Source organism: Pelophylax lessonae (assembly GCF_965119305.1).
Source record: "Pelophylax lessonae genome assembly, chromosome: 8".
Lineage (NCBI taxonomy): Eukaryota > Metazoa > Chordata > Amphibia > Anura > Ranidae > Pelophylax > Pelophylax lessonae.
Window position 1 is genome coordinate 301,508,855 of NC_138775.1, and position 20,378 is coordinate 301,529,232.

General features: G+C 54.7%; 1 protein-coding gene across 1 annotated transcript; it reads right to left on the bottom strand.

Moving 5' to 3' along the window:
* Positions 1–302: 302 nt before the first annotated feature.
* On the bottom strand, positions 303–19,970 carry ATPAF1 (ATP synthase mitochondrial F1 complex assembly factor 1). The gene is made up of 9 exons (XM_082266477.1): positions 19,778–19,970; positions 13,374–13,482; positions 13,257–13,289; positions 13,014–13,076; positions 12,350–12,400; positions 6,114–6,161; positions 5,880–5,975; positions 2,188–2,295; positions 303–546 (listed from the first exon to the last, which is right to left on the bottom strand). Exons 1-9 carry the CDS (start codon positions 19,966–19,968, stop codon positions 385–387), a joined length of 861 nt encoding a protein of 286 aa, XP_082122603.1. The 5' UTR covers positions 19,969–19,970; the 3' UTR covers positions 303–384.
* Positions 19,971–20,378: the final 408 nt, after the last annotated feature.

Sequence of the window (20,378 nt, forward strand, 5' to 3'; positions counted from 1 at the left end):
TTACAAGTTTTTACTATATCTCTGTACTTTAGGACCTTATTACAATGTATCAGACTGTATCAGGTTTACACTCTACTCTTTTGTATGATTGTCTTGGCCCATTTACACCCTTATGTGTATCATTTATGTTTATCCCATTACCATGGGTTTACATGATTTCTGTGAACACTTTGGTTCTACTGTTAATTGGTCTATTGACTTACAGATGTATTTTTACTCTTCTGGTCTTTCTCATGACGTATTTACAATTTATTTACAGCCGGTCACACCTCATATAAAGTCCCAATCTTGTTTTTACTTCATTTCAGAAATGTCAGAGAAGAGTCTCAGAGTCCCGAGTGCTGAGCGGGGTTCCCCTTTAGTGTGGCGGAGTCCTTCCTTAGGTCAGTGAGCCGCCCTCCCTAGACCACTCCCCTCCAGCGCTGACACCACACACATGTACTTAAAGCTGTTGGGGGTGTGATTGAAGCTTTCTACCAGGTGGAACCACTCCCCTCCATAGAAAAGCTGCACCTGATTGGCCAGACATTGCGCCTCCGGAACACTCTGCAGGAAACAAAGAGAAACCATCAGACCAGGAATATGGAGGAGGAGCCAAACATCCCCCCCCCAGTATACAGACCACAGAGGTGACCCCAATGTATGACAGGAGGAGTCTGTGCCTCGGGGTCATTGGCCCACCGGCAGGAAAACCGCCCAATAATCTGATGAGTTATCATCAGTGATCTCTGGTTTGATGGAAGGGGCGGAGCCTGACAACCCTCATATTCGGAGAACTCCAAATATTTAAAGACACTGTGTAGATTCATTGAAAGCTCAATTCTCAGGACGAGCGGTGGGGTCAGGACGGGGGAAGCATAGGTGGCAGGGGTCAGGCTGGGTTGGAACACTGGTGGTGGAGGTCAGAACGGGGGAGCGCAGGTGGCAGGGGCCAGGACAGCTCAGGCGAAGGGGTTCAAGCTGGGGGGGGGGGGACGCAGGCGGCAGGGGTCAGGACAGGGGGAAGGACAGGGGGAGCGCAGGTAGCAGGGGTCAAGCTGTGGTGGAACACAGGCGACTTGGTCAGGTAGTGGGAAGTGCAAGTACCGGGGGTCAGGACAGTGCAGGCAGTGGGGGTAAAGCTTGATGAAGGGGGAGCCTGGGACGCAAGCGGCAGGGTAAAGAGGGGGGGAACGCAGCCGTTAGGGTCATGCTGGGGGGGCACAGGCAGCAGGGGTCAGGACGGGGGAGCGCAGGGGTCAGGATGTGGGGGGAGTGCAAATGGTGGGGGTCAAGCTGGGGTGGAACACAGGTGGCGGGGTAAGGATGGGGAAAGCACAGGCAGCGGGGGTCAGGCTGGGGGAATGCAGGCAGTGGGGTCAGAACAGGGGAGCGCAGGCAGCAGGGTCAGGACGGGGGGGGGGAGGGAGCGCAGGCGGCGGGGGTCAGGATGTGGGTGGAATGCAAGGTCAGCGCAGGTGGTGTGGGTCAGGCTGGGGGGAGTGCAGGCGGCAGGAGTCAGGACTGGGAGCGCAGGTGGCGGGGGTCAGGACAGGGGAGTGCAGGTGGCAGGTGTCAGGATGTGGGGGAAGTGCAAGTGGCAGGGGTCAAGCTGGGGTGGAACACAGGTGGCGGGGTAAGGATGAGGAAAGCACAGGCAGCGGGGGTCAGGCTGGGTGAATGCAGGCCGTGGGGTCAAAACAGGGGAGTGCAGGCAGCGGGGGTCAGGCTGGGGGGGAAGCAGGTGGCGGAGTCAGGACGGGGGACGCACAGCACTACCGGGGACTGAAATGCTCCAGGAAAGCTCTTTTCATACTGAGCCAATCACAATGAGCCGCAGCTGACCACAGATGACACATGGGAGGCGATTCGCTACACCTGACTGAGTCATTTTTGGGAGGGGGAGGGGTTCCTTTTTCCAACTCAGTGATTCTGTCCTCTCTGACACGTTGGGGTTCTATCTATCCCTTGGATGATATAAATCGCACGCAGTAAATACCGCTGGATAAAACAAAAACTGTGTCTGTCTTCATTTCAGGCTGAAAAGCAACAAATTCAGATTGTTTTAAAGGGGGGGAGGGGGAATTTGTTTCTATACCTGACTGACACAGGGAAATCCCCAATCCAGGCCACACCCACATCCCCATACATTGACAGGCCACACCCACATAAAGAGGCTCATGCACAGACAATATGGCGGCACCGTACCAGGAATGTGGAATCCATTTCCGACTTCATCAGAACCAATCCCTTCTCCTGCTGGAGGTCCGTGTAATGATAGAAGATCAGCTGACTGGGCGCCGCATCCCCCGCACTCTGCAACCGAGAGACCACACCCATTATCATCCCAGAGCTGACTGCCCTCCATACTACCCCATACCATCCATGACTGCCCACCATACTACCCCATACCATCCATGACTGCCCTCCATACTACCCCATACCATCCATGACTGCCCTCCATACTACCCCATACCATCCATGACTGCCCTCCATACTACCCCATTACTATCTATGACTGCCCTCCATACTACCCCATTACTATCCATGACTGCCCTCCATACTACCCCATACCATCCATGACTGCCCTCCATACTACCCCATACCATCCATGACTGCCCACCATACTACCCCATACCATCCATGACTGCCCTCCATACTACCCCATACCATCCATGACTGCCCTCCATACTACCCCATACCATCCATGACTGCCCTCCATACTACCCCATACCATCTATGACTGCCCTCCATACTACCCCATTACTATCTATGACTGCCCTCCATACTACCCCATTACTATCTATGACTGCCCTCCATACTACCCCATACCATCCATGACTGCCCTCCATACTACCCCATTACTATCTATGACTGCCCTCCATACTACCCCATTACTATCTATGACTGCCCTCCATACTACCCCATACCATCCATGACTGCCCTCCATACTACCCCATACCATCCATGACTGCCCTCCATACTACCCCATACCATCCATGACTGCCCTCCATACTACCCCATTACCATCCATGACTGCCCACCATACTATCCCATTACCACCCATGACTGCCCACCATACTACCCCATACCATCCATGACTGCCCTCCATACTACCCCATTACTATCTATGACTGCCCTCCATACTACCCCATTACCATCCATGACTGCCCACCATACTATCCCATTACCATCCATGACTGCCCTCCATACTACCCCATACCATCCATGACTGCCCTCCATACTACCCCATACCATCCATGACTGCCCTCCATACTACCCCATTACTATCTATGACTGCCCTCCATACTACCCCATTACTATCTATGACTGCCCTCCCTACTACCCCATTACCATCCATGACTGCCCACCATACTACCCCATTACCATCCATGACTGCCCTCCATACTACCCCATTACCATCCATGACTGCCCACCATACTACCCCATTACCATCCATGACTGCCCTCCATACTACCCCATACCATCCATGACTGCCCTCCATACTACCCCATTACTATCTATGACTGCCCTCCATACTACCCCATACCATCCATGACTGCCCTCCATACTACCCCATTACCATCCATGACTGCCCTCCATACTACCCCATTACCATCCATGACTGCCCTCCATACTACCCCATTACCATCCATGACTGCCCTCCATACTACCCCATTACCATCCATGACTGCCCTCCATACTACCCCATTACCATCCATGACTGCCCTCCATACTACCCCATTACCACCCATGACTGCCCTCCATACTACCCCATTACCATCCATGACTGCCCTCCATACTACCCCATTACCATCCATGACTGCCCACCATACTACCCCATTACCATCCATGACTGCCCTCCATACTACCCCATACCATCCATGACTGCCCTCCATACTACCCCATTACTATCTATGACTGCCCTCCATACTACCCCATACCATCCATGACTGCCCTCCATACTACCCCATTACTATCCATGACTGCCCTCCATACTACCCCATTACCATCCATGACTGCCCTCCATACTACCCCATTACCATCCATGACTGCCCTCCATACTACCCTATTACCATCCATGACTGCCCTCCATACTACCCCATTACCATCCATGACTGCCCTCCATACTACCCCATTACCCTCCATGACTGCCCTCCATACTACCCCATTACCATCCATGACTGCCCTCCATACTACCCCATTACCATCCATGACTGCCCTCCATACTACCCCATTACCATCCATGACTGCCCTCCATACTACCCCATTACTATCCATGACTGCCCTCCATACTACCCCATTACCATCCATGACTGCCCTCCATACTACCCCATTACCATCCATGACTGCCCTCCATACTACCCCATTACCATCCATGACTGCCCTCCATACTACCCCATTACCATCCATGACTGCCCTCCATACTACCCCATTACCATCCATGACTGCCCTCCATACTACCCCATTACCATCCATGACTGCCCTCCATACTACCCCATTACTATCCATGACTGCCCTCCATACTACCCCATTACCATCCATGACTGCCCTCCATACTACCCCATTACCATCCATGACTGCCCTCCATACTACCCCATTACCATCCATGACTGCCCTCCATACTACCCCATTACCATCCATGACTGCCCTCCATACTACCCCATTACTATCCATGACTGCCCTCCATACTACCCCATTACTATCTATCACTGGATTGGATGAGCTCTCAGCCCCTCCCACCATGCACTATCACTGGATTGGATGAGCTCTCAGCCCCTCCCACCATGCACTATCACCGGATTGGATGAGCTCTCACCCCCTCAAGACCAGCTGAGAGGAGTTCAGCCAGGCCAGAACATTTTTGTAGCAGAACCCCCTAAAAACAAGCACCCCCCCCCCAAACTTGCTGCCCCCAGAGGATGAGGGAGGTAGGGCGGCACAGGCTGGATTGGGTGAGGGGCTGAACCCACATGGAAAGGAATAGGAGATAAAGTGAACAGTAACCATTAATGATGTCATCACACGTCCCGGCCCACCTACAATGAACAACCTCACAGCCTATATAGCACCTCATTGGGGGAGAAGACAGAATGTCGCTGTCCTATGCCCCAAACCTCCACAACTCACCAGTCCACGCTGGCCCAGACTTCCCCCATGATGGTGGGAATGCCCCGCAGTGCCTTCAGGGACTCGACTTCCTCAGGAGAATCACTGCGTACTCCGTACATGGGAGGTCCAGTGTTGGCCGGCAGACATTACAGGCCATACCCACTCCTGCACCCCGGGTCCAGGGACAGTTGCTTTTGACCTGCCTCCCTTAGTGACCGATTCGGATAGGACCCACCTCTGCCCAGAGAAATCCCATAAAAGAAGAGTCTTCAGAGAGACTCGGGGAAGTGTCCATCACCTTCAGACCCTGGACCAGAACTGAGGCTTCACTGAGCTGGGAGGGGTTATGTCTGTGCAGAGACTCCATTCACCTGAAGGGGGCAGTGTAACCCAAGTAGTCATCACAAATAACCCCTCTGTGTCCTGTGATGTATGAACCCCCCTGGGAGTGGTTTGGGTATCTTCTGGAGAGTGAGATCAGATAAGGAGAAATGTCCACCCTGGTAGCAGGAGAGTGTGAGGTCTGGTGGGGGTGAGGTGTCATCCAATCAGGTGATGGTTCACAGTGGGAGGTCTGGTGGGGATGAGGGTTTGTCCAATCAGGTGGCAGAATGATTGGACTGGTATGGGTGAGGGGTCCTCCAATCAGATGACGGTGCACAGTGGAGAAAGGTCCCCCTTATTCATACAAGCGGAGAGTGCGCACAGGTTGTGTTGCACGTAGTGCCCGCCCCTCCCCCGGGTGGATGACCCGGGTGTCCGCCCCTCCCCCGGACGGATGACCTCACCTGGATATTGATCAGAGAGGTGAAGTGAAGTTCTGTTCCTGACCACTGACCCACATAGAACTCGTAGCCCTCCGCCCGCGGCAACGCATACAGGAACTAGAAGAGAGAAGACAAGAGTGAAGGTCGGCCATTGCTGGTGATCCCACCAATCACATCGATCTATGGGAGTCACAGTCCACAGATGGGGGTGTCACTCATATGATGAACATTGGAAGGCCTCAGAGATGAACTTACTGCAGGGCAGCTCTGGGCTCTCCTCCAAACCACATCGAAGGTTTCCGCCTGAAAAAAAAAAAAAAAGTCAGAGCAGTTCCACGACAGGAAGGAGACCACCAAGGAAATTCAGCTATCAGAGCAGACTAGAGCTGTACAGACTGCAGTACTTCGATCCTGCCTGTAGGTGGAGCTGTGTTATCTAACAGTAAATAAAGACTCCAAGGTCTACACAATGATGGAGGATATGGAATCTGTGACGGACCCAACCAAGACCGGGGCTTCTGGAGAGGGAATATGGTGGTCCTCCTGCAGACTGGGTTGGAGAGGGAATATGGTGGCCCTCCTGCAGACTGGGTTGGAGAGGGAATATGGTGGTCCTCCTGTAGACTGGGTTGGAGAGGGAATATGGTGGTCCTCCTGCAGACTGGGTTGGAGAGGGAATATGGTGGCCCTCCTGCAGACTGGGTTGGAGAGGGAATATGGTGACCCTCCTGCAGACTGGGTGGGAGAGGGAATATGGTGGCCCTCCTGCAGACTGGGTTGGAGAGGGAATATGGTGGCCCTCCTGCAGACTGGGTTAGAGAGGGAATATGGTGGTCCTCCTGCAGACTGGGTGAGAGAGGGAATATGGTGGCCCTCCTGCAGACTGGGTGGGAGAGGGAATATGGTGGTCCTCCTGCAGACTGGGTTGGAGAGGGAATATGGTGGTCCTCCTGCAGACTGGGTGGGAGAGGGAATATGGTGGTCCTCCTGCAGACTGGGTTGGAGAGGGAATATGGTGGTCCTCCTGCAGACTGCGTGGGAGAGGGAATATGGTGGTCCTCCTGCAGACTGGGTTGGAGAGGGAATATGGTGGTCCTCCTGCAGACTGGGTTGGAGAGGGAATATGGTGACCCTCCTGCAAACTGGGTGGGAGAGGGAATATGGTGGTCCTCCTGCAGACTTGGTTGGAGAGGGAATATGGTGGCCCTCCTGCAGACTGGGTTGGAGAGGGAATATGGTGGCCCTCCTGCAGACTGGGTTGGAGAGGGAATATGGTGGTCCTCCTGTAGACTGGGTTGGAGAGGGAATATGGTGGTCCTCCTGCAGACTGGGTTGGAGAGGGAATATGGTGGCCCTCCTGCAGACTGGGTTGGAGAGGGAATATGGTGGCCCTCCTGCAGACTGGGTGGGAGAGGGAATATGGTGGTCCTCCTGTAGACTGGGTGGGAGAGGGAATATGGTGGCCCTCCTGAAGACTGGGTGGGAGAGGGAATATGGTGGTCCTCCTGTAGACTGGGTGGGAGAGGGAATATGGTGGTCCTCCTGCAGACTGGATTGGAGAGGGAATATGGTGGTCCTCCTGCAGACTGGGTTGGAGAGGGAATATGGTGGTCCTCCTGCAAACTGGGTTGGAGAGGGAATATGGTGACCCTCCTGCAGACTGGGTGGGAGAGGGAATATGGTGGTCCTCCTGCAGACTGGATTGGAGAGGGAATATGGTGGTCCTCCTGCAGACTGGGTTGGAGAGGGAATATGGTGACCCTCCTGCAGACTGGGTGGGAGAGGGAATATGGTGGTCCTCCTGTAGACTGGGTGGGAGAGGGAATATGGTGGCCCTCCTGAAGACTGGGTGGGAGAGGGAATATGGTGACCCTCCTGCAGACTGGGTGGGAGAGGGAATATGGTGGTCCTCCTGCAGACTGGATTGGAGAGGGAATATGGTGGTCCTCCTGCAGACTGGGTTGGAGAGGGAATATGGTGGTCCTCCTGCAGACTGGGTTGGAGAGGGAATATGGTGACCCTCCTGCAGACTGGGTGGGAGAGGGAATATGGTGGTCCTCCTGCAGACTGGATTGGAGAGGGAATATGGTGGTCCTCCTGCAGACTGGGTTGGAGAGGGAATATGGTGACCCTCCTGCAGACTGGGTTGGAGAGGGAATATGGTGGTCCTCCTGCAGACTGGGTGGGAGAGGGAATATGGTGACCCTCCTGCAGACTGGGTGGGAGAGGGAATATGGTGACCCTCCTGTAGACTGGGTTGGAGGGGGAATATGGTGGCCCTCCTGCAGACTGGGTTGGAGAGGGAATATGGTGACCCTCCTGTAGACTGGGTTGGAGAGGGAATATGGTGGCCTTCCTGCAGACTGGGTTGGAGAGGGAATATGGTGACCCTCCTGTAGACTGGGTGGGAGAGGGAATATGGTGACCCTCCTGTAGACTGGGTTGGAGAGGGAATATGGTGGCCCTCCTACAGACTGGGTTGGAGAGGGAATATGGTGGCCCTCCTGCAGACTGGGTTGGAGAGGGAATATGGTGACCCTCCTGCAAACTGGGTGGGAGAGGGAATATGGTGACCCTCCTACAGACTGGGTTGGAGAGGGAATATGGTGGCCCTCCTGCAAACTGGGTGGGAGAGGGAATATGGTGACCCTCCTACAGACTGGGTTGGAGAGGGAATATGGTGGCCCTCCTGCAGACTGGGTTGGAGAGGGAATATGGTGACCCTCCTGCAAACTGGGTGGGAGAGGGAATATGGTGGCCCTCCTGTAGACTGGGTTGGAGAGGGAATATGGTGACCCTCCTACAGACTGGGTTGGAGAGGGAATATGGTGGCCCTCCTGCAAACTGGGTGGGAGAGGGAATATGGTGACCCTCCTACAGACTGGGTTGGAGAGGGAATATGGTGGCCCTCCTGCAGACTGGGTTGGAGAAGGAATACGGTGGCCCTCCTGCAGACTGGGTTGGAGAGGGAATATGGTGGCCCTCCTACAGACTGGGTTGGAGAGGGAATATGGTGGCCTTCCTGCAGACTGGGTTGGAGAGGGAATATGGTGGCCCTCCTGTAGACTGGGTGGGAGAGGGAATATGGTGACCCTCCTGTAGACTGGGTTGGAGAGGGAATATGGTGGCCCTCCTACAGACTGGGTTGGAGAGGGAATATGGTGGCCCTCCTGCAGACTGGGTTGGAGAGGGAATATGGTGACCCTCCTGCAAACTGGGTGGGAGAGGGAATATGGTGACCCTCCTACAGACTGGGTTGGAGAGGGAATATGGTGGCCCTCCTGCAAACTGGGTGGGAGAGGGAATATGGTGACCCTCCTACAGACTGGGTTGGAGAGGGAATAGGGTGGCCCTCCTGCAGACTGGGTTGGAGAGGGAATATGGTGACCCTCCTGCAAACTGGGTGGGAGAGGGAATATGGTGGCCCTCCTGTAGACTGGGTTGGAGAGGGAATATGGTGACCCTCCTACAGACTGGGTTGGAGAGGGAATATGGTGGCCCTCCTGCAAACTGGGTGGGAGAGGGAATATGGTGACCCTCCTACAGACTGGGTTGGAGAGGGAATATGGTGGCCCTCCTGCAGACTGGGTTGGAGAAGGAATACGGTGGCCCTCCTGCAGACTGGGTTAGAGAGGGAATATGGTGACCCTCCTGCAAACTGGGTGGGAGAGGGAATATGGTGGCCCTCCTGTAGACTGGGTTGGAGAGGGAATATGGTGACCCTCCTACAGACTGGGTTGGAGAGGGAATATGGTGGCCCTCCTGCAAACTGGGTGGGAGAGGGAATATGGTGACCCTCCTACAGACTGGGTTGGAGAGGGAATATGGTGGCCCTCCTGCAGACTGGGTTGGAGAAGGAATACGGTGGCCCTCCTGCAGACTGGGTTGGAGAGGGAATATGGTCACCCTCCTGTAGACTGGGTGGGAGAGGGAATATGGTGGCCCTCCTGTAGACTGGGTTGGAGAGGGAATATGGTGACCCTCCTGTAGACTGGGTTGGAGAGGGAATATGGTGACTGATGGGAGTCACCTTGGTTGGGGGGCCTGTGGAACACAGCTTACCTTAGAGAGGTTGGGAAATCCCTCTCTCAGCTCCCTAGGTTACTCTTATGTGTAAGTCACCCTGTGTCTATTAAGGTCAGGATCTGTGCATCTGGGGGATGGTACCAGAGAAAGGTTGTCCCAACAGCCAGATGAGGGTATGGAAGATGGAGCAGCCGACTCCCCACCCCAGAATGATGACACCAACCCAGCAGAAGAGGGTGGGTGTAGATATTGGGAGGGCCCGTGGAACACAACCTACCTTAGAGAGGTTGGAAAATTGCTTTCTTAGCCCCCTAGGCCCCTCTTATGTGTCTATTAGGGACACAGGGTGCCCAAGAAGCCCAGTCTGGCCGGCCCAAACCAGACTTCCACAGACTGATCGGCTATGAGAGCTCCATGTGCCCTGCTGGGACAAACTTACAAACTATGTGGAACTTTGTCAAGGAAGCTGCCATGATGGATTGACTCTTTGGGATTTGTTACCCGACTAACTCAGGCACAGAGCGATTGGAGGTCTGGTATCTGGTTAGTCTACCTTTGGGCAAAAGAAAAAACGGGCGGAGCGCCTCTAAGTGCAATAAGTTTAATGCAGTCTACACACACAAATATACATAACAACTCACAGGAAGATGGAAGACAATCGGCTCAATGCAGAGTCAGGAGGTGAGCTGTCCATGGCGCCAATGCCAAGAGGAAGGATGAGGTGGAGGAATCCTATCCGGTGGATGGTATGGGAAGACAGAAAGATGCCGGCTGCTGTCTTCCGGAACCGGCTCTCGTGGCAGGCTGGGACTCCGCGTCAACCCCGTGACGTCAGCAAGGTCAGGGGGCACACAACGCGTTTCAGAGCATGCGCCAAGCTCATGGGGAGCATGCGCGCCCTTTTCTCAAGTGTTGGTATAGTCTGCCTTTGGGGGAAGATATGTGACGGTTCTCACCGTCACTGGGAGTGAAAGACAGATACTTAATGGACACTGAGAATATGGTTTGGATAACTTCAAATGGGAGAGTAATATTTATCAACAATATCTCTCAAGAACTATGAAGATTTAATTCCCCTTTACACTGTGAGACCTATAGCCTGTTGTCATGAAGTCTGTGACACCTAGATGTGTATTCCATGTACTTCAATGAAGGAGACGGACAGACTGTCATTGGCAGTCTTATCCTATTGTCTATCTATTGAGGTGGGATGCATTTGTGTAAAGTCTGCCTGTCCCATTGTTAAATCTTAATGACCTCACATTGTTCTGTCCAGATGGCTAGATAATTAGTTCAGGTTAATTCTGTTTCTGTATACAATTTCATCTGCATATGATAATGTAATCAGGCAGAGGGAAGGGATTGTTTACACTTAGGGAGTGACTGAGTGTTTTTATTGGATTGTGAATTTAATATCCTGTTCCCCACAAGGCCCACCTGGGCGGTAACCTTGTGGGGGGAAATTGTATAAAAGAGCAGCTGTACCATTAAACCTTGAGTTCTACTTCACCCTCAATCTAGAGTCCTGACTCTCATTGGGGGAATCGGTTACAAGGGATTGCTATGCTCTTCATACTCCCTTGAATAATCACTGAGCTCATGTAAGAAGTTGCTCCTGTTTCTGCTGCACTCTCTGGGGAAAGAGAGGTTCACCCACAGGAACCTGGAGCCTTGTCGTAGGTCCAGAGTGGGTCGGAGATGGCAAGACCCCAACCAAGCTGCGGCGGTTCTTGGGTCTGAGGTGGTTATGGTGTCTGGTGGAGAGCTTGGAGCCCTCGGGAAGCACTGGGAGCATCCGTCAAAGGAGGTACCCAGTCGGGGTGCCAGTTGATCCGTTACAGAGGTCATTCCCGGAATGGAGCGGTAAGCACTTGGTGCTCTTCATACGATGGATGAAATGTGAACATTCCAGGCGCCATCTTTGTGGAAATCCTCGCCTAGAATCTGCCGCGGCCTTCTGTCTTCCATTCCTTTGCACACTACGAGGGTTCGCACTCTCTCCACATTTGTACCCGCCCACTTCTGGTGTCATGGTGGACATCTCCCCATCTCTACCATTCACAAACACGGGACTTCCTCATAGAATGTCCTCCAGAAGCGGCTGTCAGATGAAGCCACTCCCACTTTTCACACAAACTTTGATAATTCGTTGCTCTGGATTCCGGTCACTCATCTTCCGCCAACAACACAAAACACACGCGTGTTACATTACAAGTCCATGCAGTTCACGTGTTATTCCTTCTACTACTCCGAACAGACCGAGCCCACTGGTCTGTGACCCCGGAGAGTGCTACGTGTCAGAACATGCTGTGTGACTCCCCGCTACCGGCATTCCGGTAATTCCATTGTCACACCTCCTGTGTATATATATCGGGGGATCCCTGGAACACCCCTACAATCATTCCAGATACTAGATCCGCTATGTACTAACACTCCCGTATTGAGGGAGAAATTCACCAACTCACCGGAATGACGGCGTACACCGCGTCCTTCACCGAGAAAAACTCCTTCCAAATCTGAGGACAAAACGATCGTATGAAAATCAGAGTGCCCCTTTCCTAACCTCAGACTCCTCCCCCTTTGTTTCCCCTCCTTAATCACGGACTCCACCCCCTTTCTGTCCCCTTAATCACAGACTCCTCCCCTTTGTGTTCCCTCCTTAATCACAGATTTCTTCCCCTTTCTGCCCCCCTTAATCACAGGCTCCTCCCCTTTGTGTCTCCTCAGACTCCTCCCCCTTGGTGCCTCTCCTTAACCACAGACTCCTCCCCTTTGTGTTCCCTCCTTAATCACAGACTTCTTCCCCTTTCTGTCCCCTTAATCACAGACTCCTCCCAATTTTGTGCCCCCTCCCTAATCAAAGACTCATCCCCCTTTCTGCCCCTTAATCACAGACTCCTCCCCTTTGTGTCTCCTCAGACTCCTCCCCCTTGGTGCCTCTCCTTAACCACAGACTCCTACCCCTATGTGTCTCCTCCCTAATCACAGACTCCTCCCCCTTTGTGCTACTCCTCAATCTCAGACCCCTTCCCCTTTGTGTCCCTCAATCAGACTCCTCCCCTTTGTGCCCCTCCTCAATCACAGACTCCTCCCATTTGTGTCCCCTCCCCCCCCCACACATATCATCACCTGTTCTATCTCTTCAGCACTTTTCTCTCTCACCAGATCCAGGTTCAGGACGGAGTCCAGAGTCTGCAAAGGAAACACACCATCAATCCGACTGGGGGGAGGGGCAGTACATTCCATTTTAGGGGGGTGGTACTCACAGTGGGTGGAGTTAACCCTTCCTGTTCCTAGGATGCATTTTCTGCATGTTATCTTATTTTATATGGTGACGTCACATGATTGGGGGGGTGGGGGGCCATGACTCACCTTCCGTGTGAAGCTTCCTCTGAGTGGTCCCACCTGCGGGGGAGGGACAGACAGATTGTTATACAAAGACACTCACACCTCCATCACTGTATAGGGGGGCGATATTGGGGGACGCACCTTCTCCTCCACCCTGCGGGCAAACTCAGCTTGTCTGGAGGAGCCGAGGGGCCGCGACGTCACCTCCGTCCTCTTCTCCAACCGAGCCTCAAACACAGCCGGGTCCGACCTGGGGGGAGAAAGAACATCTCATTCTGGATGTGCCGGGACTCCGCCCGTAACCGGGGGAGGCCGCGGGACTCCGCCCGTAACCGGGGGAGGCCGTGGGACTCCGCCCGTAACCGGGGGAGGCCGCGGGACTCCGCCCGTAACCGTAAGAGACTGGAGGACCCAAACAATAGTTTGGAGGACTGGGATATATCGATGGGGGGTTGCAAATGTCATTAAAATGTAACTCCGCCTTTGCTGAGAGGACCCTCCCCTGCGGGTGATCTGTGTGCATTGACAGATTTATTGCACTGAAACCGCCCCCCCCCCCCCCTTTCCTGACCTGCCGGGCTGCGTGCCCAGATAAGAAACTGGTGGCAAGCAGAGAGCGGGGCCCCCCCGTGTGAATGACAACCCCTCCCCCCCATGTGAATGACAACCCCTCCCCCCATGTGAATGACAACCCCTCCCCCCATGTGAATGACAACCCCACCCATTCACCAAAAATGTATCAAAATTAAATAAAAACAAGTTTGTGACAAATTCCCTTATGGAAAGAACAAAACCAGCCCCCCCCCCCCGATGGAAATTCAACGCCAATCATGCCTCCGCCCACCGCACCCGTAAAAAGTAAAGGCCCCGCCCGTAAAAAGTAAAGACCCCACCCCTGATGGAAATCCATCTCATGCCACCGCCAGCACCTAGAAAAACAAATGGCTCCGCCCCCAATGGAAATCCATCGCCAATCACACCACCGCCCATAGCACCCAGAAAAAGGAGCGGCCTCACCCCCGAATGGAAATCCATCTCATGCCGCCGCATCCGGAAACTGCACCCCCCCCAGGTGACCGTCTCCTTCTCTGTACTGGGATGTCTCTATACCGCCCCCTGTGGAGGATTCCATGTACTGCACTCCCCTAGGTGACCGTCTCCTTCTCTGTACTGGAATGTCTCTATACCGCCCCCTGTGGAGGATTCCATGTACTGCACCCCCCCAGGTGACCGTCTCCTTCTCTGTACTGTGATGTCTCTATACCGCCGTCTGTGGAGGATTCCATGTACTGCACTCCCCTAGGTGACCGTCTCCTTCTCTGTACTGGGGTGTCTCTATACTGCCCCCTGTGGAGGATTCCATATACTGCACCCCCCCTAGGTGACCGTCTCCTACTCTGTACTGGGATGTCTCTATACCGCCCCCTGTGGAGGATTCCATGTACTGCACCCCCCTAGGTGACCGTCTCCTTCTCTGTACTGGGATGTCTCTATACCGCCCCCTGGGGAGGATTCCATGTACTGCACTCCCCTAGGTGACCGTCTCCTTCTCTGCACTGGGATGTCTCTATACCGCCCCCTGTGGAGGATTCCGTGTACTGCACCCCCCTAGGTGACCGTCTCCTTCTCTGCACTGGGATGTCTCTATACCGCCCCCTGGGTTGGATTCCATGTACTGCACTCCCCTAGGTGACCGTCTCCTTCTCTGCACTGGGATGTCTCTATACCGCCGTCTGTGGAGGATTCCATGTACTGCACCCCCCTAGGTGACCGTCTCCTTCTCTGTACTGGGATGTCTCTATACCACCCCCTGTGGAGGATTACATGTACTGCACCCCCCTAGGTGACCGTCTCCTTCTCTGTACTGGGATGTCTCTATACCGCCCCCTGTGGAGGATTCCATGTACTGCACCCCCCTAGGTGACCGTCTCCTTCTCTGTACTGGGATGTCTCTATACCACCCCCTGTGGAGGATTACATGTACTGCACCCCCCTAGGTGACCGTCTCCTTCTCTGTACTGGGATGTCTCTATACCGCCCCCTGTGGAGGATTCCATGTACTGCACCCCCCTAGGTGAGCGTCTCGTTCTCTGTACTGAGATGTCTCTATACCGCCCCCTGTGGAGGATTCCATGTACTGCACTCCCCTAGGTGACAGTCTCCTTCTCTGTACTGGGATGTCTCTATACCGCCCCCTGTGGAGGATTCTATGTACTGCACCCCCCTAGGTGACCGTCTCCTTCTCTGTACTGGGATGTCTCTATACCGCCTCCTGTGGAGGATTCCATATACTGCACCCCCCTAGGTGAGCGTCTCCTTCTCTGTACTGGGATGTCTCTATACCGCCCCCTGTGGAGGATTCCATGTACTGCACCCCCCTAGGTGAGCGTCTCCTTCTCTGTACTGAGATGTCTCTATACCGCCCCCTGTGGAGGATTCCATGTACTGCACCCCCCTAGGTGACAGTCTCCTTCTCTGTACTGGGATGTCTCTATACCACCCCCTGTGGAGGATTCCATATACTGCACCCCCCTAGGTGACCGTCTCCTTCTCTGTACTGGGATGTCTCTATACCGCCCCCTGTGGAGGATTCCATGTACTGCACTCCCCTAGGTGACCGTCTCCTTCTCTGTACTGGGATGTCTCTATACCGCCCCCTGTGGAGGATTCCGTGTACTGCACCCCGCTAGGTGAGCGTCTCCTTCTCTGTACTGGAATGTCTCTATACCACCCCCTGTGGAGGATTCCATGTACTGCACTCCCCTAGGTGACCGTCTCCTTCTCTGTACTGGGATGTCTCTATACCACCCCCTGTGGAGGATTCCATATACTGCACCCCCCTAGGTGACCGTCTCCTTCTCTGTACTGGGATGTCTCTATACCGCCCCCTGTGGAGGATTCCATGTACTGCACCCCCCTAGGTGAGCGTCTCCTTCTCTGTACTGAGATGTCTCTATACCGCCCCCTGTGGAGGATTCCATGTACTGCACCCCCCTAGGTGACAGTCTCCTTCTCTGTACTGGGATGTCTCTATACCACCCCCTGTGGAGGATTCCATATACTGCACCCCCCTAGGTGACCGTCTCCTTCTCTGTACTGGGATGTCTCTATACCGCCCCCTGTGGAGGATTCCATGTACTGCACTCCCCTAGGTGACCGTCTCCTTCTCTGTACTGGGATGTCTCTATACCGCCCCCTGTGGAGGATTCCGTGTACTGCACCCCGCTAGGTGAGCGTCTCCTTCTCTGTACTGGGATGTCTCTATACCACCCCCTGTGGAGGATTCCATGTACTGCACCCCCCCTAGGTGAGCGTCTCCTTCTCTGTACTGGGATGTCTCTATACCGCCCCCTGTGGAGGATTCCATGTACTGCACCCCCCTAGGTGACCGTCTCCTTCTCTGTACTGGGATGTCTCTATACCGCCCCCTGTGGAGGATTCCGTGTACTGCACCCCGCTAGGTGAGCGTCTCCTTCTCTGTACTGGGATGTCTCTATACCGCCCCCTGTGGAGGATTCCATGTACTGCACCCCCCTAGGTGAGCGTCTCCTTCTCTGTACTGGGATGTCTCTATACCACCCCCTGTGGAGGATTCCGTGTACTGCACCCCGCTAGGTGAGCGTCTCCTTCTCTGTACTGGGATGTCTCTATACCGCCCCCTGTGGAGGATTCCATGTACTGCACCCCCCTAGGTGAGCGTCTCCTTCTCTGTACTGGGATGTCTCTATACCACCCCCTGTGGAGGATTCCGTGTACTGCACCCCGCTAGGTGAGCGTCTCCTTCTCTGTACTGGGATGTCTCTATACCGCCCCCTGTGGAGGATTCCATGTACTGCACCCCCCTAGGTGACCGTCTCCTTCTCTGTACTGGGATGTCTCTATACCACCCCCTGTGGAGGATTCCGTGTACTGCACCCCCCTAGGTGACCGTCTCCTTCTCTGTACTGGGATGTCTCTATACCGCCCCCTGTGGAGGATTCCGTGTACTGCACCCCGCTAGGTGAGCGTCTCCTTCTCTGTACTGGGATGTCTCTATACCACCCCCTGTGGAGGATTCCATGTACTGCACCCCCCTAGGTGAGCGTCTCCTTCTCTGTACTGGGATGTCTCTATACCGCCCCCTGTGGAGGATTCCATGTACTGCACCCCCCTAGGTGAGCGTCTCCTTCTCTGTAATGGGATGTCTCTATACCACCCCCTGTGGAGGATTCCGTGTACTGCACCCCGCTAGGTGAGCGTCTCCTTCTCTGTAACTGGGATGTCTCTATACCGCCCCCTGTGGAGGATTCCATGTACTGCACCCCGCTAGGTGAGCGTCTCCTTCTCTGTACTGGGATGTCTCTATACCGCCCCCTGTGGAGGATTCCATGTACTGCACCCCGCTAGGTGAGCGTCTCCTTCTCTGTACTGGGATGTCTCTATACCGCCCCCTGTGGAGGATTCCATGTACTGCACCCCCCTAGGTGACCGTCTCCTTCTCTGTACTGGGATGTCTCTATACCGCCCCCTGTGGAGGATTCCATGTACTGCACCCCCCTAGGTGAGCGTCTCCTTCTCTGTACTGGGATGTCTCTATACCACCCCCTGTGGAGGATTCCGTGTACTGCACCCCGCTAGGTGAGCGTCTCCTTCTCTGTACTGGGATGTCTCTATACCGCCCCCTGTGGAGGATTCCATGTACTGCACCCCCCTAGGTGACCGTCTCCTTCTCTGTACTGGGATGTCTCTATACCACCCCCTGTGGAGGATTCCGTGTACTGCACCCCCCTAGGTGACCGTCTCCTTCTCTGTACTGGGATGTCTCTATACCGCCCCCTGTGGAGGATTCCGTGTACTGCACCCCGCTAGGTGAGCGTCTCCTTCTCTGTACTGGGATGTCTCTATACCACCCCCTGTGGAGGATTCCATGTACTGCACCCCCCTAGGTGAGCGTCTCCTTCTCTGTACTGGGATGTCTCTATACCGCCCCCTGTGGAGGATTCCATGTACTGCACCCCCCTAGGTGAGCGTCTCCTTCTCTGTAATGGGATGTCTCTATACCACCCCCTGTGGAGGATTCCGTGTACTGCACCCCGCTAGGTGAGCGTCTCCTTCTCTGTAACTGGGATGTCTCTATACCGCCCCCTGTGGAGGATTCCATGTACTGCACCCCGCTAGGTGAGCGTCTCCTTCTCTGTACTGGGATGTCTCTATACCGCCCCCTGTGGAGGATTCCGTGTACTGCACCCCGCTAGGTGAGCGTCTCCTTCTCTGTACTGGGATGTCTCTATACCGCCCCCTGTGGAGGATTCCATGTACTGCACCCCCCTAGATGAGCGTCTCCTTCTCTGTACTGGGATGTCTCTATACCACCCCCTGTGGAGGATTCCGTGTACTGCACCCCGCTAGGTGAGCGTCTCCTTCTCTGTACTGGGATGTCTCTATACCGCCCCCTGTGGAGGATTCCATGTACTGCACCCCCCTAGGTGAGCGTCTCCTTCTCTGTACTGGGATGTCTCTATACCACCCCCTGTGGAGGATTCCGTGTACTGCACCCCGCTAGGTGAGCGTCTCCTTCTCTGTACTGGGATGTCTCTATACCGCCCCCTGTGGAGGATTCCATGTACTGCACCCCCCTAGGTGACCGTCTCCTTCTCTGTACTGGGATGTCTCTATACCACCCCCTGTGGAGGATTCCGTGTACTGCACCCCCCTAGGTGACCGTCTCCTTCTCTGTACTGGGATGTCTCTATACCGCCCCCTGTGGAGGATTCCGTGTACTGCACCCCGCTAGGTGAGCGTCTCCTTCTCTGTACTGGGATGTCTCTATACCACCCCCTGTGGAGGATTCCATGTACTGCACCCCCCTAGGTGAGCGTCTCCTTCTCTGTAATGGGATGTCTCTATACCACCCCCTGTGGAGGATTCCGTGTACTGCACCCCGCTAGGTGAGCGTCTCCTTCTCTGTAACTGGGATGTCTCTATACCGCCCCCTGTGGAGGATTCCATGTACTGCACCCCGCTAGGTGAGCGTCTCCTTCTCTGTACTGGGATGTCTCTATACCGCCCCCTGTGGAGGATTCCATGTACTGCACCCCCCTAGGTGACCGTCTCCTTCTCTGTACTGGGATGTCTCTATACCGCCCCCTGTGGAGGATTCCATGTACTGCACCCCCCTAGGTGAGCGTCTCCTTCTCTGTAACTGGGATGTCTCTATACCGCCCCCTGTGGAGGATTCCATGTACTGCACCCCCCTAGGTGAGCGTCTCCTTCTCTGTACTGGGATGTCTCTATACCGCCCCCTGTGGAGGATTACATGTACTGCACCCCCCTAGGTGAGCGTCTCCTTCTCTGTACTGGGATGTCTCTATACCGCCCCCTGTGGAGGATTCTATGTACTGCACTCCCCTAGGTGAGCGTCTCCTTCTCTGTACTGGGATGTCTCTATACCGCCCCCTGTGGAGGATTCCGTGTACTGCACCCCGCTAGGTGAGCGTCTCCTTCTCTGTACTGGGATGTCTCTATACCACCCCCTGTGGAGGATTCCGTGTACTGCACCCCCTCACCTTCTCAGCTCTTCGATTTTCCGCCGATATTTATCGTAGAACGGATTTTCATCCACAGAGAAGACTCTCATTTGTTCCCAGAGACCCCCAAGGGGCCCCGGACCCCCTACTCGGCTCCTCACCGACAGGAATCCCCGGAATCTCAAACTCATCTGCACCAAGGCGGCCGCCATTTCCCCCTCCCGCCACATCCGCTCCGACCGGAAACAGCGGACGGTGCACAAACGTTCCGCTTCCATTCTGGCTGCCGTGTACTTCTCCTTTCTGCCGCCGGGGGCGCTGAGTGCTCCGTGTACTTCCTCAGCCGGCCGCCGGGGGCGCTGAGAGCTCCGTGCACGGGGACGTAGAACTCTGTTGTCTAGACGCTGTGATCCCGCCCCTCGCCGTTTCCCTGGCGATGCATTCCGCTGATCGCTCTGAGCCAATCAGAAATCGTAGAATATTCTGAACTGACCAATAGGGACCGCCGCCGGGAGACTTAAACCGAGAGCCGGAAACTGATAACCAAACATCGCCAGAGACCCGGAGAGCAACGGCTGAGCGACACCGAGCCGAGTCCTGAACCCAGGCCTAATACCGAGCACTGACACCGAGCCGAGGC